We start from the raw sequence: 26,693 nt of genomic DNA, 5'->3' as shown, positions 1-26,693 counted from the left end.
CTTTTGCCCGAAACGACAATTTTCCTGCTCCTCGGATGCTGCCTGAACTGCTGTGCTTTTCCAGCACCACTAATCCAGAAGCAAATCAGAGTAGGACTTGGACTGTTAAATGGTAAGGCCTTGGGATGTGTTGCTGAACAAAGAGACCTAGGGGTGCAGGTGCATTGTTCCTTGAAGTTGGAGTCTTCACTTTATTGATCAGTGCATTCAGTATAGGAGTTGAGACATCATGTTACTGCTGTACAGGATGTTGGTGAGCCACTTTTAAAATACTGCATTCAGTTCTGGTCTCTCTGCTTTCGGAAAGACGTTAAACTTGGAAAAAGTTCAGAAAAGTCAGGAAGGGGAGCAAGTCACATAGGCAGGGCAGGATGGAACAAAGCAGCGAACAAGATAGGTCTGATAAATTAAACTGCATTTACTTCAATGCAAGAGGCTTAAGAGGGAAGGCAGATGAACTCAGGACATGGTGAGGAACATGATACTGGGATATCATAGCAATTACAGAAACATGGCTCAGGGATGGCAGCTTAATGTTCTAGGATACAGATGCTATAGGAAGGATAGAAAAGTGAGGCAAGAGAGGAGGGGAAGTATATTTTTGAAAAGGGATAGCATTACTGCTGTAATTAAGATATTACTGGGAATACATCCAGGGAAGATATTTGGGTGGAACCGAGAAATAAGAAGATGATGATCACCTTATTTGGATTGTATTATAGATCCCCTAATTATCAGCAGGAAATTTAGAAACAAATGTATAAGGAAATTTTAGTAAGAATCCGTAAGAATAATACGGTGGTTCTGGTTGGGGATTTTAACTTTCCAAACACAGACTGGGACTGCCATAGTGTTAGGGGTTTAGATGGAGAGGAATCTAAGTATGTACAAGAAACTTTTCTGATTCATTTGGAAGATGTTTCTACTCGAGACAGTGCAAAACATGACCTCCTCTTGGGAAATAAGGCAGGGTAGGTGACTGAGCTGTCAGTAGGAGAGCACTTTGGGGCCAGCGACCATAATTCTAGTGGTTTTAAAATAGTGATGGAAAAGGATAGACCAGATCTAAAAGTTCTAAATTGGAGAAAGACTAATTTTGACATTGTTAGGCAAAAAGTTTGAAAAGCCAATTGGGGGCAGATTTTCGCAAGTAAAGGGACAGCTGAAAAATGGGAAGCCTTCAGAAATGAGATAACAAGAATACAAAGACAGTATATTCCTAAGTATGTAAGTTAGCTCACTGAGCTGGAAGGTTTGTTTTCAGACGTTTTGTCAACATGACTAAGTAGCATCATCAGTGAAAATCTCCAGTGAAGCACTGGTGGTATGTCCTGCCTCTCTCTTTATAAGTCTTGGTTTCTAACACCGTCAACAATATCCTGACAGGCATAAAATTCACAAAAAAGAAGAACAACAGACTCCCATTCCTAGACATGACAGTTGAACATATATTTAACAGCTTCAAACCAGTGTCTACAGAAAAACAACTTGACTTCAGAAGCAATCATCCCAACACCCACAAACGGAGCAGGACCAAGACATTATTTCAACGAGCTACATCACACTGCAGCACCCAAGAACTACAAACAGCAGAAGAAAAAATATCTATACAACAGTTTTCAAGAAAAAGGGTACCCAATAAACACTATCTGCCAATTCCTCAAAAACGATACCTAACGAGCAGACACAATGCAACCAAAACCTATAGCCACATTACCTTACATCAAAGACCTATCAGAAATGACTTCCAGACTACTTGGACCCCTTGGCATCATGGTAGCCCACAAAACTTCCAACGCACTTAAACAGCAACTAATGAGCCTAAAGGATCCATTAGATACTGCCAGCAAAACTAACATCATTTAAAAGACACCATGCAAGAACCGTTAAAAAAAACTACACCAGGCAAACAAGCAGGAATCATGCCACCAAGATATATGAACATAAACTAGCCACCAAAAGAGACTACCTACTGTTACTAGTTTCCATGCACACAGACAAAGAAGGACACCACTTTGACTGGGACAACTGACACACATCCTAGGACAAGCGCAATGAAAACACATGCGAGAGGCATGGTATTCTAACCAGAACTCATCAATAAACACATCGACTTAGATCCCATCTACCTTCTCTTGAAAAAAAAGAACCGGAAATGACATCACCCACTCAAAGAAACCAAGACCTATAAATAGAGAGGCTGGACATACCACCAGCGCTTCACCGGAGATTCTCACTGATGTTATCTAGTTATGGTGACAAAACATCTGAAAACAAATCTTCCAGCTCGGCAAGCTAACTTAATACTTACCGTCAAACTGAGCTGTTAATTGCAAACAACTTGTTACAGTGAAAGGTAAGACTGATAGGTGTAGGGAATGGTGGATGACTAGAGAAATTGAGATTTTGGTTAACAAAAGGAAGGAAGCATCTGTCTACACCTGACATGAGCGATTGAGTGAATCCTTGGAGTATAAAGGCAGTCAGGGTATACTTAAGGAAATCAGGAGGGCAAAAAGGGGACATGAGACAGCTTTGGCAAATAGGATTAAGGAGAATCCAAAGGGTTTTTATAGATACATTAAAGGACAAAAGGATAACTAGGGAGAGAATAGGGCCCCTCAAAGATAGGCAAAGCATCTTATGTGTGGAGCCGCAGGAGATGGTGGAGATACTAAACGAGTATTTTGCGTCAGTATTTACTGTGGCGAAGGACTTGGAAGATACAGAATGCAGGGAAATAGATGGTGACATCTTGTCCATATTACAGAGGAGGTGGTGCTGAATGCCTTGAAATGCATAAAAGTGGAAAATCCCCAGGACCTGATCAGGTGCACCCCAGAACTCTCTGGGAAGCTAGGGAAGTGATTGCTGGGCCTCTTGCTGAGATATTTGTATTATCTATAGTCACAGGTGAGGTGCCGGAAGATTGGAGGTTGGCTAACATGGTGCAACTATTTGAGAAAGGAAAAGCCAGGGAACGATAGACCAGTGAGCCTGATGTCAGTGGTGGGCAAGTTTTTGGAGGGAATCCTGAGGGACAGGGTTTACGTGTATTTGGAAAGGCAAGGACCAATTAGGGATAGTCAATATGGCTTTGTGCGTGGGAAATCCTGTCTCATGAACTTGATTGAGTTTTTTTGAAGAAGTAACAGAGGATTGATGAGGGCAGAGCAGTGGACATGATATATGTGGACTTTAGTAAGGTGTTTGGCAATGTTCCTAATGGGAGACTGGTTAGTAAGAGAGTGGGACCAATCTTAAAATGAGGAATCAAGTGGGCTAAAAAGGGTCATGAAATAACTTTAGTGAGCAGAATTAAGAAGAACCCCAAGGCCTTTTATTCCTATATAAGAAGCAAGAGGTTAACTAGAGAAAGGGTTGGTTCACTAAAGGATAAGGAACGAAAGTTGTGTGACGAACCTGAGAAAATGGGTGAGATTCTCAATGATTACTTTGTATCAGTGTTCACTAAGGAGAGGGACATGATGAATGTTGAGATTAGAGATAGAAATTTGTTTACTCTGGATCACGTTGACATAAGGAGGCAGAATGTGTTGGGTAGGGTAAAGGATATTAAGCTGGACAAATTCCCAGGACCTGATGGGATCTATCTCAGGTTGCTGATGGAGAAGAGAGGGGAAATAACTGGGGCCCTGACAGTTATCTTTGTAGCATTCTTAAACATCAGGTAAAGCGCTAGAGGACTGGAGAGTTGCTAATGTTGTCCCCCTGTTCACAAAGGGAAGTAGGGATATTCCGGGTAACTACAGACCAGTGAGCCTGACATCAGTGGTGGGAAAGTTGCTGGAGAAGGTATTGAGTGATAGGATCTATCTTTAATTGGAAGAGAATGGGCTTATCAGTAATAGGCAACATGGTTTTATGTGGGGGAGATTGTCCTTTACTCACTATAGAATTCTTTGAGAAAGTGACTGAGTTGATTGATTGAAAGAAGGGCTGTAGATGTCATATACATGGACTTTAGTAAGGCATTTTGATAAGGTTTCCCATGGTAAACTAATGGAGAAAGTGAAGTCACATGGTGTGCAGGGTGTTCTAAGTAGGTGTATAAAGAACTGGTTGAGCAACAGGAGACAGAGAGTGGTAGTTGTAGGGAGTTTCCCAAAATGGAGAAAGGTGACCATTCTCCATTTCTGTATTCTCCAAAGTGGTGTTCCATAGGGATCATTGCTGGCTCTACTCTTGTTTGTAATATACATAAATGATCTGGAAGAGGGCATTTGGTGGTCTGATCAGTACATTTGCAGATGACACGAAGATTGTTGGAGCAGCAGAACGCATAGGGGACTGTCAAAAGAATACAGGACAGTATAGATAGACTGGAGAATTGGGCGGAGAAATGGCAGATTGAGTTCAATCTGGGCAAATGTGAGGTGATGCATTTTGGAAGGTCGAATTCTAGAGCAAACTATACTGTAAACGGAAGAGCTTTGGGAAAATTTGATGAGCAGAGAGATCTGGGAGTTCAGGTCCATTGTACCCTGAAGGTGGCTGCACAGGTGGATAGAGTGCTCAAGAAGGCATATGGTATGCTTGCCTTCATCGGACAGGGTATTGAATGTGAGCTGGCAGATCTTGTTAAAATTGTACAAGGCTTTGGTTTGGCCATATGTACAGTTCTGGTTGCCACATTACCAAAAGGATGTGGAAGCTTTGGAGAGGGTGCAGAGAAGGTTTACGAGGATGTTGCCTGGTATGGAAGATGCTAGTTATGAAGAGAGGTTGAGTAGGTTAGGATTGTTTTCATTAGGGAAAGAAAAGAAGATTGAGGGGAGACCTGATTGAGGTCTACAAAATCATGAAAGGTATAGACAGGGTGAAAAGTTTTTTTTCTCAGGTGAGGGATTCAATAATGAGAGGTCACGTGTTCAAGATGCGAGGAGAAAGGTTTAAGGGGGATACATGTGGAAAGTACTTTACACAGAGGGTGTAGGTGCTTGAAACATGTTGCCAGCAGAGGTAGTAGAGGCAGGCATGTTAGATTCATTTAAGGTGTGTCTGGACAGATGTATGCGTAGGTGGGAAGCAGAGGGATACAGATCCTTAGGAACTGGGCGATAGGTTTAAACAGTGGATTTGGATTGGCTTAGGCTTGGAGGGCTGAAGGACCTGTTCCTGGGCTGTAAATTTTCTTCTTCTAGCCATTTGGGTACAGAACTGGCTCAAAGGTGGTGGTGGAGAGTTGTTTTTTCAGACTGGAGGCCTGTGACCAGTGATGTGCCACAAGGATTGGTGTTGGGTCCACTGCTTTTTGTCATTTATGTCGGTGATTTGATGTGATCATGGGTATAGTTAGTAAGTTTGCAGATGACACCAAAATTGGAGGTGTAGTGGACAGCGAAGAAGGTTACCTTAGAGTACAATGGAATCTTGATCAGATGAGCCAATGAGCTGAGGAGTGGCAGATGGAGTTTAATTCCGATAAATGTGAGGTGCTGTAATTTAGAAAGGCAAATCAGGGCAGGTCTTTTACACTTAATGGTAAGGTCCTGGGGAGTGTTGCTGAACAAAGAGAGTGCAGGTTCACAGTTGCTTGAAAGTAGAGTTGCAGGTAGATAGGTTAGTGAAAAAGGTGTTTGGTATGCTTTTCTTTATTGGTCAGACCATTGAGTAGAGGGGTAGGCAGGTGGCTGTATAGGCCATTGGTTAGACCACTTTTGAAATACTGCATGCAGTTCTGGTCTCCTACCTATTGGATGTTGTGAAACTTAAAAGGGTTCAGAAAAGATTTACAAGGATGTTGCCAGGGTTGGAGGATTTGAGCTACAGTGAGAGGTTGAATAGGCTGGGGCTGTTTTCCTTGGAGCGTCGGAGGCTGAGCTGTGACCCAGTAGAGGTTTATAAAATTGAGGAGCATGGAAAGGATAAATAGACACTTTTTTTTTTACTGGGGTGGGGAGTCCAGAACTAGAGGACGTAGGTTTAGGGTAAGAGGGGAAAGATATATAAAAGGGACCTAAGGGGCAACTTTTTCATGCAGAGAGTGGTGTGTGTATGGAATGAGCTGCCAGAGGAAGTGGTGGAGGCTGGTATAATGACAGTATTTAAACAGCATCTGAATGGGTATATGAATAGGAAGGGTTTAGAAGAATGTGGACCAAGTGCTTGCATATGGGACTAGATCAGATTAGAATAGCTGGTCGGCATGGATGAGTTGGACTGAAGGGTCTGTTTCTTTCCTGTATATATCTATGACTCTAAAAGATTTAGAAGGATGTTGCCGGGATTGGAGGGTTTGATCTATCGGGAGAGGCTAAATAGGTTGGGACCTTTTTTTCCCTGGAGTGTCAGGGGCTGAGGGGTGACCTTCGAGAGATTTGTAAAATCATAAGGGTCATGGATAGGGTAAATAGATAAGGTCTTTTTCCAGGGTAGGGGAGCCCAAAACTAGTGGGCATAAGTTTAAGGTGTGAGGGGAAAGATGTAAAAGGAACCAAAGGGGCAAGTTTTTCATGCAGAGGGTGTTGCGTGTATGGAATGAGGTGCCAGAGGAGGTTGTGGAAGCAGCTACAATTACTGCATTTAAAAGATATCAGGATGGGTTTCTGAATAAGAATGGTTTAGAGGAATATAGCCCAAATATGGGCAGCACGGTGGCTCAGTGGTGAGCACTGCTGCCTCACAGCAACAGAGACCCAATTTTATTCCACCCTCTGGTGACTGTCTGTCAGTGTGGAGTTCTCCCCATATTAGGAGAGATTAATCCCACGGAAAAAGAAGCATGGTACAGGGAGGATGAGGCAACCGTGGCTGACTAGGGAGGTCAGGGATAGCGAAGAGCAAAAGAGAAAGTGTATAAGGTGGCGAAGGGCAGTGGGAAGCTTATAAAGACCAACAGAGGGCAACAAAATAAGAAATAAGGAAGGAGAAGATTAAATATGAGGGTAAGCTAGCCAGTAATATGTAAGTGTTTCTTTAGATATATTGTTATGAAGCTGAAGGCATGTACTGTACTTTTGAGAAAGAGAATGATGTTCTGAACTGAAAGATTACAAGCACCTGTGATATGACTAATGTCCCCATCTGTTCTGAAACATTGAAAATATGTAATATTTTGGCTGTGAAATTGATAATTGAGTAGTTTGCTGTTTTGACAACAATTTCTGAAATTAACCAATCAGTTAAATTATGCCCCAGGAAACTAAAACCCAATTGCGTTTGAATTTTGGTTTTGCCAACATCGAGACAGAAACACTGGGAGATCTAACATTTTGCTGCCTAAGAAATTAGGAAACACTCTCTCTGTTAAAGGTACCTTTTCATAGGAAACATATTCACAGTAAAAAGAAAGGACAATCCAGAGAGATCTTCAGCCAGAAGAAGAATGTCACAGAAGATGACAGCGGCTGTGTGGTTTGAAATTAAGTTGATGTAACTTTAATGTGTCTTATTGGAACAGCATATTGTTATAGCATTGGAGGCAGATAATCAATTTAGAGAGGGGGCTTAGGATTGTGAATAGTTGTTTAATGTTCACTTTTAGAGTTTAAAAAATTGTTATTTTCTTTAAATAGTCAAATTTAACAGATTACAAGATGAGGTGAGCTTTTCTGGGTGCTTGGTTTAATTAACAGAGAGGGGTTCATCTCTGCATTGTAACAATATAAAGGGCAAAAGTGGACATTGGGGCACAGGAGAGATAGTAGTGGGGAACAAGGAAATGGCTGAGGAACTGAATAATTACTTCGTGTCAGTCTTCACGATGGAAGACATGAGTAATATCCTAAATGTTCAAGAGAGTGAGGGGGCAGAGATGAGTATGGTGGCCATCACCAAAGAGAAGGAGCTAGAAAAATAGAGTGGTCTAAAGGTAGATAAATCACCTGGACCAGATGAACTACACCCCTGAGTTCTAAGGGGGATAGCTGAAGAGATAGTAGAGGCATTAGTGGTGATCTTTCAGGAATTACTAGAATCAGAATGGGTCTCTGAGGACTGGAAAATCACTAACATGACACCCCTATTTTAAAAGGGAGTAAGACAAAATATGGAATATTACAGACCGAATACCCTAACTTCGGTCGTGGGTTAAATCCTGGAATCCATTGTGAATTATGAGATTTCTGAATATTTAGATGTATATGGTTAAATAGGGCAAAGTCAGAATGGTTTCATTAAGGAGAGGTCATGCTTGACAAATCTGCTAGAATTCATTGAGGAAGTAACAAGCAGGTTAGACCAAGAAGAGTCAATAGATGTTATCTGTCTGGACTTAAAGAAGGCATTTGACAAGGTCCCACACAGGAGGCTACTGAGTAAGATGATTGCTGATGGTGTTAGAGGCGAGGCGCTAGCATGGATAGAAGCTAGGCTGTCTGGTCGAAAGCAGAGAGTAGGGATAAAAGTGTCTTTCTTGGGATGGCAGCTGGTGACAAGTAGTGTTCTGTAAGGCTCAGTGTTGGGACAACAACTTTTCACATTAGATTAGATTAGATTACATACAGTGTGGAAACAGGCCCTTCGGCCCAACAAGTCCACACCGCCCCGCCGAAGCGCAACCCACCCATACCCCTACATTTACCCCTTACCTAACACTATGGGCAATTTAGCATGGCCAATTCACCTGACCTGCACATCTTTTGGACTGTGGGAGGAAACCGGAGCACCCGGAGGAAACCCACGCAGACACAGGGAGAACGTGCAAACTCCACACAGTCAGTCGCCTGAGGCGGGAATTGAACCCGGATCTCTAGCGCTGTGAGGCAGCAGTGCTAACCACTGTGCCACCGTGCCGCCCATTGACGATCTGGATGAAGGAACTGAGGGTATTCTGGCTAAGTTTGCAGACAATACAAAGATAAGCGGAGTGACAGGTAGCACTGAGAAGGCAGGGAGGCTGCAGAAGGATTTGGACAGTTTTGAAGATTGGGCAAAGAAGTGGCAGATGCTGGACAAGGTGGGAAAATGTGAGGTCATGCACTTTGGTAGGAAGAATAGAGGAGGGGAGAAAGTTTAGAAGTCTGAAGTGCAAAGAGACTTGGGAGTCTCTTTAAGACAGAGACGGGTTCTTAATTGTCAAGGTGATCAAGGGTTACAGGGACAAAGAGGGAAAATGGGGTTGAGAAACCCATCAGCCATGATAGAATAGTGAAGCAGATTCAGTGGGCTGAATTACCTAATTTTTGCTCCTATGTCTATGCCAGAGACCTGTGCCCCATTGCTTGCCCCTGGTAAGTTGTCTCCACCAACAGTATCCAAAACGGTATTTTTTTTGTTGAGGGGAACGGCCACAGGAGATCCCTGGAATGCCTGCTGGTTCCCTTTCTGTCCCCAGCTACGTTCTTTTTGTACCTGAAATGGTTAGAGGAGGAGGATGGCTGAGAGACACTACCAGATTAGTGTTTCGGGTAAAACAACCGCCCAAATATATAACCTCACTTACCCAGCAGTCCCATGTCCGCTCCTGCACATCGTGCGCTCCACCTGTACACAAGGTAAGTTTTTATACTTTAAATTTACCTTCCCGTCAGCCCCCTGGTCCTTGCTGTTGCTCCCACTGCAACTGCTGCTGAGAAAATGAAAGAATCCCAACCTGTTTAAATTTTACTGATAAGTCAATTCCTCCTTATCAGGGATCAGCTGAATGGATCTTCTCTGAACTTACTCCAATGCACACTATCTTTTCTTGCACAAAGAGATGATAACTGCTCTCAGTATTCCAGATGTGGTCTCCCTAGCACCTTGTACAAGGTGTTAGACATTCCCTCCTTTTATACTCCAATCTCCTTGAAATAAGGGTCAACATTGCATTAGCCTTCCTGATCTGTGCCAGCTTTCTATATTTCGTCTGCAAGTTCCCCCAATTTCTTATGTTGCAGCTTTCTGTATTTGTACTCCATTTAAATAATATTCTGTTCTTTTGTTCTCTCTATTGAATTTTTTTTTGACACCACATCTCAAAACTGTTAAACCCTTACATACGGGGGTGGGGGGGTGGCGGGGAAGAAACTGGGGAAACCATTCAGTAGCACTAGCCCTCAGAACGTAATGGGATATTCCTTTTATCTTGCTGTTGTCTGAGCTTTTCACTCAGGTTCTTTCACTTCACAGGGGGGTACAGAATGACTGATTCACAAATTTATAAAATGTTGAATTATTGGTTAAAAGCATTGGCTTACAGCAGATAGTGGGAGAAAATAACTTGCATTTTTCAGACTTCAGGTATTTTTATGTAGGGAGTGATCACCTTCCGTTCCAGTCATTTAAGGGTTTCCCACTGTAGTGTTCACACCTCAAGTTTTTTTAGCTACCCAGGAACCAGTTGGAGAGTTGTCAGGCTGATGCCCTTTGGCATCTGTGATTGGTTAGCACACTCAAACCAGTCGGTTACTTGTTACCAGCCAAATCTCACTTTGTGTGCACACTTCAGAGCCAGGCCTCCCTTACTACACACGCACATGCACACATCTGCCTTGTAAGGCAGCTGTGTAAACACTACTTGCAGTGAGTTTCAGTGCCTTGTTTGTTAGAGTACAATCATTGTTTTCTCAGTCTCTTGCTGTGAAACAGTCCTTTTCCCAAATCCAATCCACATTCAATGATAAATGAATATAAAACATAATGATCTTTTCATATGCCGCAGCTCCCTGTTTATTGTTTGCCTATCTTTAAGTGTCACATGCCTTTATTTTGTGACTCATTTGATTTATGTGGAACTTTTAAGTACTGCTGAATATGTAATTGTTTTGTGATGTTTAAAATGACCAGGTTTAGTCGGTAGAATGTGACCTGACCTTTACAGAGCTATGCTGATTAGCCCACATCTTAAATGTTTTCAGGGAGCAGTTAGATCTAGTTCTTAAAGTTAAATGGATCAAAGGGTATGGGGAGAAGGCAGGAACAAAGTACTAACTTGAGTGTTCAGTCATTATTATTAGTGAATGGCCAAGTAGGCCCAAGGGCCAGCAAGCTGACTCCTGTTCTTCTTTTCTTTCTAAGGCCTTGAATTTACCAACACAATTCAATCCCTTGACCTTAGGAATACTTTTAGCTCGATTTTCCGTTTACAGTAGCGTTCAGTTGCTCCTTCCCAAAGCTGCTTCAATATTCTAGATTCATAATTAGACATCAATTCCATTATAACATCAGAAGATAAACTTGTTGAATCACCATTTTTCTAACAATTACTGTGTTAATATTCCTATGATCTATATTGTCAAAGTCTGATGAGTTTATGCCTTCTGAGTGTTTCATTACTATTTCTCCTAATTCAACCTTCTGAAATGTGAGATTAAGTGTTTCTGAATCCCTGACACTTCCTCACCTAAGTACAAGATGACCACCTTATTTCTGTGTGTACCAATCTTTTCTTGGAGCAGCTTTTTTTTAAACTTTTCTCACACATTATAAAAACCCTTTTTATTTAACTGCCTTCAAACTGGTCACTTATGCTCCACCTTAGTCATCTAAATATCTCTTCTTGATTCCTTGCTATGCTTTTTATATTTCAAGCAGTTTTCTCCCCATATTGTACATATTTGAATCTTGTGCATGGTAAAGTATCTTATAGGAGCATTAATCCATTGTAGTTTTGCACTATCAGGACAGGTGACTGAAAACTTGGTTAAGTCAAAACAATAGAGTGTCTTTAAAGGAGAGGGAAGTGTATTTGCAGAGCAAGGCAGTTCCAGAGCTTGCTGTAAAGGTTATTTTTCATGATTAATTATCAGAGCGTTTGCTTTTACAACCTCCTCTATATTCTTAATCTAAATGGATTTAGTTTGTAACTTACCTCTGTAATGATCATGACTGGGTCAAAATAAGGTTTTGCAGATAATCACCCAATAAAACTTGAACCTATAAATTCTATGAAAATGTAATCTTGTTTAAATTTTTGCACCTTTGTATTAACAACTCAGAGGTGTTCAGTGAGGCATGAGCCTTGACAAACTGCAGGGCAACCATCTTTATGATCACCTATGACAGTTGCAAAGACTGCCCATATGTAAATCGCTTTCTGTTCCTTCTTCCAAGTCTCCTGTTTTTGCTGACACCTCAATGTAGAATTAGTTTATGCCAGATATTGGCTATCTGAGCAAGGTTCTAAGCTACCAATGGTATTCTTCTTATGTTCTGAACCAGACTGCACTGTTTCATTATCATTTTACCCAAGGAAATTAAATACTAACTGATCCACCGACAGCGAACAATTCGGAAACAAATGTGTAGACAGTTGAAGTGAAAAGTTCCTATTTTAATTAAATGAGCATATCTGATGTCATAGAATCATACAGTATGGAAACAAGCCCTTTGGTTCCTGCCAGCATTTGGTCCATGTCTCTTTTCAACTTTCCTATTCATATATCTTTCAAATGTTGTAATTGTACCTGCCTCTACCACTTCCTCAGGCTTGTTCCATACACGCACCACCCTCTGTGTAATTACTATTATAAATAAAGCACACATTGTAATTACTTTGTCTGTATTGGTTTGCAGGTAGTTTTATTTATGACTTCTTTATTGGGCGTGAACTGAATCCTCGTATCAGAAACTTTGATCTGAAGTTCTTCTGTGAATTACGTCCAGGTTTGATGGGCTGGGTGAGTTTGAAGCATCTACTGACTAAACCATAAGATTACTGAGGAACCTCGATTATCCAAAGGACATGGGAGGGCAGTATTTCACTCGGTTAACCGAATTCTGGATTAGCGAATGCCAGATAGCTTAGTTTAGCCGAGCACTGGGACATTGCAATCTTGCTGGATAATCCGATATTCGGATAATCAAATGCTGGGTAATTGAGGTTCCTCTATGTATTTTTGAATTCTAAATTATATTTGCAAGTCTTCTGGTTCTGTCCTTCACTGTAAGTTTTCTTATACTTCTACACTTTATTGTCCTGTTTTTCATAACATTCCCAAAGCTAAATGTAAGTGTGTGTCCAGTCAGCAGCCACTTGGGAAAGCCTTGAGGCCCACTCCTTCCAGTGTCATCATTGAAGTTAAAGGTTTAATCAAGTTACTCAAAAGTCCTCCATTTATTTGCTTGATGGACACTAATTAACAGAAAGCATTGAATAGCTTTTACTACTTAATATGAGCTAATAATTATTAGAATTAAATCAATTCTAACTACAGTAAAACTGAAATGTGAATTATTAACATGTAGTTCTGCTACATGCTACTATAAGCCTCTTATTAAACAACTACTCTCGCATAGAGGCAGCCACAAACAAACAGATATTATGGGTGGAAGAAAATAAAATCTGGGGAGAAACTGTTCAATGGCATCAATCAACAAGATTGATTGAGGTGTCCCTTATACTTTCTCTCAAATCTTCTGATTTCCAGATTTTTCTAGTTCTTTGCCGAAGTCACAGATGGACTCATTTATTCAATCTTTCAGTTACTGGTTAGATGCAATAACTTACAGCAAATGGTTTTGGAGAATAGGTAGCTATCCTCCAGTTTTTGGTTACTTCAATACAAAGCGAGAGAGAGAGAGAGAGATCCTGTTTGTTTTGCAGTCTGGAGGCCTCTGCCTATAAATTGCTCACAAGCTGTCCATTTCCCAGGAGCCAGTCAGAAAGTTGTTGTGATGCTAGTACTCCTGGCCTATGCAACTGGTCTGAATTGCACAAGCCAGTCAGCAATCTGTCTCTGGTTAAAGGTTATTCTGCTCATACATGATTCCTTTGTTAATCCCCTCCACAATTGCTTGAATAAAGCAAAAGTATAAATACAACTCGCAATGAGTTCCAGTAACTTTGGTTTTTAAAAGTGTAGTAATTCCTTCCACAGTTCTTGGTTTAAAGCTGTCCTTTCCCCAATTTGGCTCACAGTCCAAAATATATTAAACTAAAAGGATGTGTTCTTTATCGTCCATGTGTTGAGTTGGCCTGATCCTGATTTCTGTTAAATCAAAGTGGATTCATGTGCTAAGAGGTGAAGGTAAAATGATTCTATGTCTCTGGTGACAGCTTAGTTTAGACTTTTAAGTGCTACTGCGGATACAGTTCATGTACTCAATTGCAAGCTCTTGTGCCACTCCAACTATTCAGAATCTCAGAATATGCACAAGCTTCAAGTTCCGCATGAGTACAATCTTTTTTAAAATATTTTCTTTTTTAAAATTCTAAGCCTTGAGAAACTTGAATGCTTCAAGGTAATGTCTCGTTTTCTTGGGGGAAGAAAAAAACGCACCAATATCTGTTTAATTTTGGTGCAACAATGAATTCATCAGCTTGGGATGATTAATCATTTATGCCTTTAATCTACTCAATATGCCAAACAAAATTCTTAATATTGCAGTTTGTATGAATGAAATGAAGTGACAGCTTCTAAAATGCGGTTTGGCCAGTAAACGTTGCATAAAATGTGAATGCTTGTATACAAATGCAGATTTTGAAATCCTTTGCTTGTAATACCACAGAATCACAGAAGTAATACAATGCATTAATCTGCACCAATTCTACAAATGACCACTGTGACAAAGAGCCATTCTCTTGCTTTCTCTAAATGCCATTGCACATTTTCCTTCTATTCAAATAATCATCTAATGCCCTCTTAAATTGGTCAATTGAACTTGCCACCACCATACATGAAAAAGCTTTTTACAAGTCACTTTTTAAATCTTTGTCCATATGTTCTTGATCATTTTACATGCAGGAATAGTTTCTCCGTATCCAGTCTGCTGTCTGCTCATGATTTTAAAAGCATTTGTCAGATCTTTGCTTCCTTCTCTCCAAGAAGCTCAGTCCCCATCCTTTCCATTCTGTTCTCATAATTGAAGATATTCTTGCCTGGAATCATTCTTGTAAATTTTTCTTGCACTCTCAACACTTTCCTGCAGTGTGGTGCCCAGAGCTGTACACAACATAGTAGCTGATGTCTTATACAGAATCAGCATAACCTTGCTGTTGTGCAGTGTCTATTAATAAAACCTAAGTTACTGTATGCTTTATTAACTACTGTCTTCAGCTGTCCTGCCACTTTGAATTTTCTATGCACATATACAATTGGGTCCCTCTGCTCCTCATCCCTTTTAGAATTATTTCCCTTATTTCATCTGTCCCAAGTGTTTTCATCCAAATGAAAACATCTTACATTTCTGTGAGGTAAGTTCCACTTGTCACCCATCTGCCCACTCCTCCAACTTTTCTATGTCCTGCTGAAGTTTGATCCTGTCCTCAAAGTTTATGGCACTTTTAAGTTCCATATCATCTGCAAACTTTGAAATTGCCCCCTTCACATCAAGATGTAGATCATTAATACATATCAGGAAAAGCATGGATCCCAATACTGACCCTGAGAACCTTCATTACAGGCATTCTATTAATCTGAAAAATACCTATTACACTCCCTTTCCTATCACTCAGTAAGTTTTGTATCCAGATTGCTACTGGCCCTTTTATTCCATGACGTATAACATTTTTCACAAATTGATTTATGTTGATGCAAGTCAACTACATCAATAACATCAATCATCAGCCCTTTCTGTTAGCTATTTGAAATAAACTTTTTGATAGACATGAAACCTGTTACTTTACTAATCATTACTTTTACATGTGAGAATTCTATTCTGAAGAATTGTTTCTAGAAGTTTTCCCACCACTGAAGTTAAACTGAGTACACAATATAAGTTGTGCCATTACTGGTTACCTTTTGTGGTTGTGATCCTTGGCCAATCACCCATGTTACATAGAACAATATAGTACAGCACAGGAATATGCCCTTCGGCTCAGTCAGTTGTGATGCTGTTCTAATTTATCCCATCTGCCTGCACATGATCCATATCCCTCCATTCCTTGCTACATTATGTGTCTGTCAAAATGCCTCTTAAACTTTGCTATCATATTTGCATCTACCATCTACATTGGCAGTGCATTCCAGGCACCCTTTTTAATAAATAACTTTCTTTGCATATCTCCTTTAAACTTTTCCCCTCACTTTAAACCTATTCTCATCTGTATTTGGCATTTGCATCCTGGGAAAAAGACTGACTATACAACCTATCCATACCTCTCATTACATAATTAAATCAAGTCATCCTTCAGCCTTTGACATTCCAGAAAAAAAATGATTCAAGTTTAACCAAACCCTCCTAACAGCTACTACACTCCAATTCGGACAATATACTGGTAAACCTCTTTTGTACCCTTTCTAAAGTTATCTGTGTACTTTGATACGGCGACTGGAACTGCACGTACTATTCCAAATATAGTCTAATTAAAGTCTTACATAGCTGCAATGTGACTTGCCAACTTTTATACTTAGTGCTCTGACAGATGATGGCATGCATGCCATGTGTAGCCTTTACTCCCTTATCCACTTATGTTGCCACTTTCAGGGAACTATGGACTTGCACCCAAAAATTCCTTTGTCTTAAGGTTCTGGCTTTTTACACTATACTTTCCTGTTGTATTTGACCTCTCAAGCTGGATCATCTCATACTTGCCTGGATTAAACTCCATCTGCTATTTCTCTGCCCAGCTTTCCAACTGATCAAGCTGCATCCTTTGATTTCTTTCCTCATTTTCATAACTCCATTAATTTTTGTGTCATCTGTGAATCTACTAATCAGATCACTTACATTTTCATCCACATCATTTATGTACATATATAAAACAGAGTCCTAACACTGATCCTTGTGTAATGTCACAGGTCACAAACATCCAGTGAGAAATTGTCCCCTCCACAACTACCCTCTGTCTTTTATGACCAAGCAAATTTTGTACCCAACTTGCCAACTCCAAATGATTCCGTGCAATATGATCTTCTGGACCAGCCTACCACGAGAGACTTTGTCAAGTGCTTTATAGTGTCCGTGTAGGCAACATCCACTGCCCTACCTTTATCAATCATCATCTTCACTTCCTCAAATACTCAAGCAAGTTTGTGAGGCAAGACCAGTCCTGCAAAACATCATGAATGATTTTCGGTAATAAATTCATTCTTCTCCAAGTGCGAGCAAATCTTGTCCCTGAGAAACTTCTCTAATAATTTCCCTACCACTGACGTAAGGCTCATCGACTTGCAATTTCCTGGATTATCCTTGTTGCCCATCTTAAACAAAGAAATAACATTAGCTATTTGCTAGCCTTCTGGAGCCTTGCCTGTGGCTAAACACGATACAAAGATTTCTGTCAAGGCCCCAGCAATCTCCTCCCATGCCTCTCTCAGTATCCTGGATGAGATGTTAATACACCCAACACCACTTCCTTTTTAATATCGACATCCCTTAGATTATCAATAAACTCCTCCATAATCTTACCATTGTCCATGCCCTTCTCCTCAGTGAATACCAATGTGAAATATTCATGAAGGACCTCGACCACTTCCTCTGGCTCCAGTGTAAATTCCCCCTTTGTTCTTGAGTGGACCCTATCCTTTCGAGTCGAAGAGGGTGGTGCTGGAAAAAGCATAGTTGGTCAGGCAGCATCCAAGGACCAGGCGAATCAACGTTTCGGGCATAAGCTTCGGGGTGGCACAGTGGTTAACACTGCTGCCTCACCGTACCGGAGATGCAGGTTTAGATCCTGCCTCAGGCAGCTGCCTATGTGGAGTTTGCACATTCTCCCAGTGTCTGCGTGGGTTTCCTCCCACACCAAAAATGTGCAGGTTAGGTGAATTGGCCATGCTAAATTGCCCATAGTGTTAGGTGAAGGGATAAATGTAGGGGAATGGGTCTGGGTGGGTTGCTCTTTGGAGGGTCCGTGTGGACTTGTTGGGCCGAAGGGCGTGTTTCCACACTAAGTAATCTAGTCTAATTCAGTAAGCTCTTCATCAGGAATGAGGCTATCCTTTCCCTAGCTATCCTTCTGCACCTAATATGCATAGTATCCCATGGCATTTTATACATCATCCTATTTGCCAAGGATGTTTCATGGTCTCTGCTGGCCTTCCTACATTCTTGTTCAAGTAGTTTTCTGCTTTTTGTACTTGAGGGTTTTGTCTTACATATGATGGATTAGGGAGAACACAAAGGCATTTTACACCTATGTGAGGAATAAGAGAATGGTCAAAAAAAGAGTAGGGCCAATCAGAGATAGCATAGGGAACTTGTGTGTGGGGTCTGAGGTGGTAGGAGAAGCCCTAAATGAGTTTTTTTTTGCTTCTGTCTTTACGAAAGAAACTAACTTTGTAGTGAATGAAACCTTTGAAGAGCAGGTGTGCATGCTGGAATGGATAGAGATAAAGGAAACTGATGTGCTGAAAATTTTGTCAAACATTAAGATTGACAAGTCGCCGGGCCTGGACCAGATTTGTCCTCGGCTGCTTTGGGAAACGCGAAATACGATTGCTTCGCCACTTGCGAAGATCTTTGCATCCTCGCTCTCCATTGGAGTTGTACCTGAGGACTGGAGAGAGGCAAATAGGGAAATCCCCGGCAATTACAGACCAGTAAGACTCACGTCTGTCGTCTGCAAGGTGTTGGAAAGGATTCTGAGGGATAGGATTTATGACCATCTGGAAAAGCACGGCTTGATTAAATGCAGTCAACATGGCTTTGAGAGGGGCAGGTCATGCCTCACGAACCTTATCGAGTTCTTTGAGGATGTGACTAGAAAGGTTGATGAGGGTCGAGCTGTGGATGTGGTGTATATGGATTTCAGCAAGGCATTTGATAAGGTTCCCCATGGTAGGCTCATTCAGAAGGTCAGGAGGAAAGGGATACAGGGGAACTTAGCTGTCTGGATACAGAATTGGCTGGCCAAGAGAAGACAGCGAGCGGTAGTAGAAGGAAAATATTCTGCCTGGAAGTCAGTGGTGAGTGGTGTTCAATAGGGCTCTGTCCTTGGGCCTCTACTGTTTGTAATTTTTATTAATGACTTGGATGAGGGGATTGAAGAATGGGTCAGCAAGTTTGCAGACAACACAGAGGTTGGAGGTGTCGTTGACAGTATAGAGATCTGTTGTAGGCTGCAGCGGGACATTGACAGGATGCAGAGATGGGCTGAGAGGTGACAGATGGCGTTCAACCTGGATAAATGCGAGGTGATGCATTTTGGAAGGTCGAATTTGAAAGCTGAGTACAGGATTAAGGATAGGATTCTTGGCAGTGGGAGGAACAGAGGGATCTTGGTGTGCAGGTACATAGATCCCTTAAAATGGCCACCCAAGTGGACAGGGTTGTTAAGAAAGCATATGGTGTTTTGGCTTTCATTAACAGGGGGACTGAGTTTAAGAGTAGTGAGATCTTGTTGCAGCTCTATAAAACTTTGGTTAGACCGCACTTGGAATACTGTGTCCAGTTCTGGTCACCCTATTATAGGAAAGATGTGGATGCTTTGGAGAGGGTTCAGAGGAGGTTTACCAGGATGCTGCCTGGACTGGAGGGCTTATCTTATAAGGAGAGAGGTTGACTGAGCTTGGAAGTTTTTCATTGGAGAGGGGACCTAATTGAGGTATACAAGAAAATGAGAGGCATAGATAGAGACGATAGCCAGAGACTATTTCCCAGGGCAGAAATGGCTAACATGCAGGGTCATAGTTTTAAGCTGGCTGGAGGAAAGTATAGAGGGGATGTCAGAGATGGGTTCTTTACACAGAGTTGTGAGAGCATGGAATGTGTTTCCAGCAGCAGTTGTGGAAGCAAGGTCATTGGGGACATTTAAGAGACTGCTGGACATGCATATGGTCACAGAAATTTGAGGGTGCATACATGAGGATCAATGGTCGGCACAACATCGTGGGCTGACGGACCTGTTCTGTGCTGTACTGTTCTATGTTCTATATGCTTTTGGTTTTTATTTCTTGATTAACCTTTAATATCTTTTGTTATCCAGGATTCCTGAATCTTGCCATCCTTTTCTTTCTGCCTAATGGAAACATGCAGGTTCTGAAATCTGATCGACTGGCCTTTAAACGACTTCTACATGTCAGATGTTGGTTTAGTCTCAAAAGTCACCCCAATCTAATTTCACCAGTTCTTCCCTGATACCCCTCTGCTACATTAGTTTTGAACCCTCCTGAGTGGCACTGTTAAACCCCCCTGCAGGTGTCACCTGCCCTGGAAAAATCTCAATGATCCTGACATCTCAAGCCCTCCTCCGACCCCACCTTTTTAGCCATGCATTCAACTATACTACCTTCCTATTGCTAGCCTTACTAGCAGGTGGTGCAGGTGCAGAGGTCCTGTTTTTTCACTTCTCTCCCTAAATCACTTTGTAGGACCTCGCCTCTCTTTTTTTTTCCTGCCTGTGTAACTGGTACCAATATGGGCCATGACCTCTGACTACTCACCTTCTCCTTTTGGAATGTTCTGTGCCTGCTCCGACATCCTTGACCTGACAGCAGGTGGCAGCATGCAGTCTTAATTGCCACCACAGAAATGCATTTCTGTACCCCTGACCATAGAGTCCTTTATCATGCCTGCTTGCCTATACCTCCGATCTCCCTGCATTACAACAAGCTAGTCGTAGTACCGACTGTTGCTTTTCCTCTGAGAGGTCATCCTCTCCAACAGATTCCAAAGTGGTATATCTATCTGAGAGGAGAATAGTACAGGAGCCCACTGTGGCTATGTGTTGAAAAATGTGGTGCTGGAAAAACACAGCAGGCCAGGCAGCATCCGAGGAGCAGGAGAATCGACGTTTCGGGCATAAGCCCTTCTTCAGGAATGTACTATGTGCCCATACTTGCTAGTCTTGTGGTTGGTCACCCACTGCTTTTCTGTTTGTGTATCCTTTGTTTGTGGTATGAACGGCTCACTTAACATCTTTTCATGACATTCTCAGCCTCATAGATGCTCCATAGTGAGTGCATCAGCAGTTCCAGCCGCTCCAGTGGCAAATCAGGACCTTGCAACTGAGCATACTTTCTGCATGTGTGGTCACCATTTTCTAATTGGAAATGTTTCTGATTTCCCACATAACTGCAAAAGGAGCATTTCATCAGCCAAGTTTTGTCACTTTAAACGTCAGCAACTACAGACAATAAACTGATTACACAACCTTATCCACTACTCACCAAAATTAAATTAGATTAGATTCCCTACAATGTGGAAACAGGCCCTTCGGTCCAACCAGTCCACACCAACCCTCCGAAGAGTAACCCACCCAGACCCATTTCCCTCTAACTAATGCACCTAACACTATAGGCAATTTAGCATGGCTAACTCACCTGACCTGCACATCTTTGTGACTGTGGGAGGAAGCTGGAGCACCCAGAGGAAACCCACGCAGACACTGAGAATGTGCAAACTCCACACACAGTCGCCCAAGGCTGGAATCAAACCTGGGACCCTGGTGCTGTGGGGCAGCAGTGCTGACCACTGAGCCACCACGCCACCCTGATTAAATTTCTCTTTTTTTTTTCTGTTCCTAACAAAGTACATGCCACAAAAACCAGTGCGTACTGTAATTCCCACTAGGTACGACTCTGTCTCAGGACTTGGTTCCTGAGTAGCCAAGCCTATGTTACTTGTTGAGTTGTAACATCACCTCCAGAGCTCCGCCTCCGGATTCTGCTCCGTCTGCTCCTGCCACTGCTCTGACTGACTTTGATCCAGGCCCCCCTCCTCAAGTATTTATCCACAAGCTCCTTCTCTTGTTTGCTCCCAGGTTCACACTACTCCTGCGGCTGCTCTGACTGACTGTCATGATAGGAAGTATTCACCTTTTAGAGCTAACTTATTCTTCAAAACATACAATGTTTTGGCCTCAACTGCTTTCTGTTGCAGAGAATTCCACAGCCTCACCACTCTGACTGAAGATGTTTCACCTCATCTGGTGAATGGTAGACCTTTAAGGAGTGTAGTGGAACAGAGGGACCTTGGAGTTCAGGTTCACAGGTAGACAGGCCAGTGAAGGAGGCTTTTGGTACAGGGCACTGAGTATAGAAGTTGGGAAGTTATGTTGCAGTTGTACAGGGCTTTGGTGAGGCTGCACTTGGAGTATTGTGTTCAGTTTTGGTCACCTATTATAGGAATGACTTGGAGATGCTGGTTTTGGACTGGGGTGTACAAAGTTAAAAATCGCACAACACCAGGTTATAGTCCAACAGATTTAATGGGAAACACACTAGCTTTTGGAGCGTCGCTCCTTCATCAGGTCGTAGTGATGAAGGAGCGATGCTCTGAAAGCTAGTGTGCTTCCAATTCAACCTGTTGGACTGTAACCTGGTGTTGTGTGATTTTTAACTTTGTTATAGGAAGGATTTTATTAAACTAGAAAGAGTGCAGAAGAAATTTACATGGATGTCACCTGGATTCAATGGTCTGAGTTAATAGCAAGAGGTTGGACAAGCTAGGATATTTTTCTTTCGCGCCTAGGAGACAGAGGGACCTTTATAATATCATGAGGGGCATGGATAGGGTGAATGCACTTAGTCTTTTTCCCAGAGTTGGGTAATTGAACACTAAAGGGCATCAGTTAGAGGGGAAAGAATAAAAGGGAAGCTGAGGGACAATGTTTTTACACAGAGGATGGTACACATATGGAATGAACTGCCAGCGGAAGTGGTTGAGGTGGGTACATTAACACCATTTAAAAGGCAAATACATGGTTAGGAAAGGATTGTAAGGAAATAACTGCAGGGAAAATGGGGTTAGCATGGGTGGACATTTTGGTTAGCATGGACCAATTTGGACCAAAGTGTTTGTCTCTGTGCTGTCAGATGCTAAGACTCTTATCTTGTACCCTCACACTGTGACTGTTGTCTCTGCGTGTTCTAGTCATTGGGTACATTTCTTCCTGTATTGACCCTGTCTAGTCCTCCTATAATTCTATAGATTTCTGTGAGATCACCCCTCATTCTTGTAAAAGAAAATGTCTGCTGTTCAAGTGGATGAGGTATATTTCAGAGTTCTGTAAAATTAAAGTACTTTTATAACATCTCAGAGCAAAAGATGTGTTTGACTGTTAAGGTCTGCTGTATAAGAACATGTGTTGATGTTTTTAACTACTTTTCAGTGACTTTTATTGAAAATTTTGCAGGCTGTCATTAACTTGGGATTGCTGTTTGCTGAGATGGAAGTGCAGGACCGTGAGGCGCCCTCATTGGCGATGATACTGGTTAACAGTTTCCAACTTCTGTATGTGATGGATACACTCTGGAATGAGGTATATAAAATTCTCATTAGCTATATTAACTTTTAAAATGCTGGCTTCCTACTGCAGCTTATGGATTGTGATAGTTGGCCTTTGAAGGAGAAAGACAGCCAAAGTTCCAACTCTGATCATTGTTCCAATCACCTTAGGTAGAAGTCTGTGTGTAGACAGTGTGCTAGGATGGCATCAGACATAGTCATTGCTGATATTCCCTGGGACTGATATGTGAATATTGGTTGCATAGGTACCAGAAACGAATGGGCATTTCATGGTCTAATAAGAGGTTGTTTAGGAAGAAGTGGGTAACTATTTGGAGTAGATAATTTGGCATTGAGAATGAGGGAATATTGCATGTAGGGGTCAGAGGAGGTGTTCTTCGGACTCTTTAGCTGGTTAGATCTTTGAACTTTACAGTCTGTTCTGATACAATGCGATAGTTCTGTTCTTGTGTGATCTCACGTTATAAGAAAATCATACAATAGCAGCACCATTTAAACTAATGGGACCAGAATTGCGTTATAGCCAATACATGTAAGGAAAGTTCACGTTCTACAAATAACGATCTAAATTCTTCAATTGCGGTAAAGCAAGTTTGTGTTGAAGAGATGCATGTTCTAGCAGAACAGACAGTACAACTTGAAGGTTTCTAATTTTATCCCTGATGGTTGCTGTTATCTGCTGTCAGGATAGGTAATGGCCAAATGGTTTTATTGCTAGACTGTTAACATGGAAACCCAGGTAAGGTCCTGGGGACTTGGGTTCAAATCCTGCCATGGCAGATGTTGGAATTTGAATTCAATAAAAATCTGCAAGTAAGAGTCTAATGATGATCATGAAACCATATAGGTTGTCAGGAAAAACCTGCACCTGGTTCACTAACTTTCTTTATGGAAGGAAAGTGCCTTCCTTACCTGGACTAATGTGACTCCAGACTCTCAGCAATGTAGTTGACTCTCCACTGCCTCAGGGCAATTAGGGATGGATAATAGATGCTGACCTAGCCAGTGATGCCCACATCCTATGAATGAATATGAAAAAGATGGGATGAGAAGGGCTGCTCCTCAATGCCCTGGGTTAGGCCAAAACATATTCTGCAGTACATCCCATCCTTGCAGCTTATTGCTTGTGATACTTGTAAAGTGTGTTTGTCTGATTGCTGGGTTAGGATACGACTTTGCTCAGCTGGGTTGCTTTTCAGATGTTTGGTCTTCTGCCAGCACTTGCTGTAAGTTCACGTAGTTTGAAAGGTTGCTAAGGTCTGGAAACTCTACTCCTGTCCCAGCAAGGAGACATACCAACCAATAAACTAGGTGCAGGATTGGGCCATTCAGCCCCTCGAGTGTGCTCTGTAATTTTATTAGATCTATTTGTGGCCTCAACTCTACATTCCTGTATAGTCTCCTATAACTGTGGACTCTTTTGTCAATAACAAATCTATTTAACTTGGTTTAAAAAGTATAGTGACCCAGTCTCCTCCATCTCTTGGAAAGAGAGTTTCAACAATCCTCGAAGGAAAGCATTCACTTAATTGTCATCTTAAAAGTTTGAACATGAGGTGTCTCCTATGTCCCTTAGTTCTCGTCTCTTTCAAGGAAACAGCCGGTTGGTGTCCATTTTGTCAAGACCCTTGGGGTCTTGCATGTTTCAATCAGGTCATTTTTTTTGTACTTCTAAGTGACGATGGGTGCAGACTGAACATGCCTATCTGCTTGGAATGGGGAACGTGGTGGAAATTATTAATGTTGAATGTTTCTTCATGGCTTTTCTTCAGATTGCAGGATTAATGCATCTCCAGAGTTTCATTTTCTTGATTTTTAACACAGGCAGCAATTCTGACCACCATGGATATTGTGCATGATGGATTTGGATATATGCTGACATTTGGAGATCTGGTCTGGGTACCATTTGTATACAGTCTACAGGCTTTCTACCTGGTTAATCATCCGAATGAACTGAGCTGGCCTGCAGCTCTTGTGATCATTGCACTCAATAGTAAGAACATTTAGAGAACTTTTTGCTTTCTAGTGACCAAATGCAGAATACGGTGCATTATTTACCACTGTGTTCCAGCTATCATATGTTGCATGGTTGACGATGTTGGTTATGTTACAGCTGTTGGTTATATCATATTCCGAGGAGCAAATTCACAAAAGAATGCTTTCAGAAGGAATCCTCATGATCCCAAACTGGCAAGTAAGTACCAAGGGTGTCTCGAGTGAGTGTGTGTGTGTGTTTTTTGAAGAAGCTGCACCGTCAATTCCAACAATGTGTGCAATTGTAAATGCAATAATTTATTTGTGACACAAAAATACTTCACTTGTCTATAGGTTTGTTACAAAATCAATGTAAAGCTTTAATATAATGTTAGTGTATTTGTGTGTCATTCCCAAGAGTAATTTTAGAGTAGTTTGCAGCTTGCATGATCTGTTCGTATTTCAAATGATACATTCCTCAGAAGTGAATGATATATGGCCTATTATCACTCCCAAGTCATGGGCTTCTGGCTTTTTAAGAAGCAAATTAATACATGGAAAATCAGAGCAGAAGTAAACAGGCTAAATAGTCACCGTAGGAATATAGAAGGAGGAATAGGCCGATGAACTCCTCGAGCTTGTTCAGCCATCGAATGAGATCATGGCTGATCTGTGGCCTAACTGCATATACCTATCTTTGCTGTAGATAGGTAAAATAATCCCTTGCTGAACAAAAATTTATCTGACTTGGATTTAAAATTAACAACTGATCCAACATCAACTGCTGCTTTTGGAAGAGTGTTCTGAAAATCTACAACCTTTTTTTTTGTATGGAAGTGCTTCTTAACACCTCTCCTAATGGTCTGGCCCAATTCTCAGACTATGCCCCCTAGGTCTAGGGTGGCACGGTGACACAGTGGTTAGCACTGCTGCCTCCCAGCACCAGAGACCCGGGTTCAATTCCTGCCTCAGGCAACTGTCTGTGTGGAGTTTGCACATTCTCCCCGTGTCTGCGTGGGTTTCCTCTGGGTGCTCCGGTTTCCTTCCACAGTCCAAAAATGTGCAGGTTAGGTGAATTGGCCATGCTAAATTGCCTGTTGTTAAGTGAAGGGGGTAAATGTAGGGGAATGGGTCTGGGTGGGTTGCTCTTCAGAGGGTCGGAGTGGACTTTTTGGGCCGAAGGGCCTGTTTTCCACTCTGTAAGTAATCTAAATCAATTCCCTAACCAGTGGAAAATGTTCATCTTTATCTACTCTGTCTTTTCCTGTTAATATCTTGAAGATTTTGATCAATCATTTCTAAATTCTAGAGAAAAAATGCCTAATTTGTATAATCTATCCAGTTAACTTCAATTCTGAAGTCCAGGTATCATTTTTGTCAACCTATCATGTACTCCAACCAAGGTTAATATATTCTTCCCAAGGTATGGGGCCCAGACCTGCGCTCTCTACTCTAGGTGGGATCTGACTAGGGTTTTGTTTAGCAGCATAACATCTGCATTGATATCTAGTCTTTTGCTCATAAAAGCCAGCATTCCATTAGCTGTCTTGATTACTTTCCACACCTGTTTGAAACATTTTTAAGATCCATGTCACTGAACCCCAAAGACTGTTTGGATATCCAATGTATTTAACTTTATACCGTCTAGAAAAAATCCGAATCTATCCTTTGTTGGTCAAATGAATAACCTTACACTTACTTACAAA

The 26,693-nt window shown here is 41.6% G+C and overlaps 1 protein-coding gene across 1 annotated transcript in view; it reads left to right on the top strand.

Annotated features, from left to right (window-relative positions):
• Positions 1 to 26,693, top strand: part of lbr (lamin B receptor) — a 95,592-nt gene that overhangs the window by 59,354 nt on the left and 9,545 nt on the right. The window contains exons 9-12 of the mRNA XM_072550502.1: positions 12,460 to 12,563; positions 22,901 to 23,026; positions 24,838 to 25,006; positions 25,127 to 25,207. Of these exons, the coding sequence (XP_072406603.1) occupies positions 12,460 to 12,563; positions 22,901 to 23,026; positions 24,838 to 25,006; positions 25,127 to 25,207 (480 nt within the window). The remainder of the gene's footprint in view (positions 1 to 12,459; positions 12,564 to 22,900; positions 23,027 to 24,837; positions 25,007 to 25,126; positions 25,208 to 26,693) is intronic.

This window comes from Chiloscyllium punctatum, chromosome 3 (assembly GCF_047496795.1).
Source record: "Chiloscyllium punctatum isolate Juve2018m chromosome 3, sChiPun1.3, whole genome shotgun sequence".
Lineage (NCBI taxonomy): Eukaryota > Metazoa > Chordata > Chondrichthyes > Orectolobiformes > Hemiscylliidae > Chiloscyllium > Chiloscyllium punctatum.
This window is presented reverse-complemented; position numbering and strand designations above follow the sequence as displayed.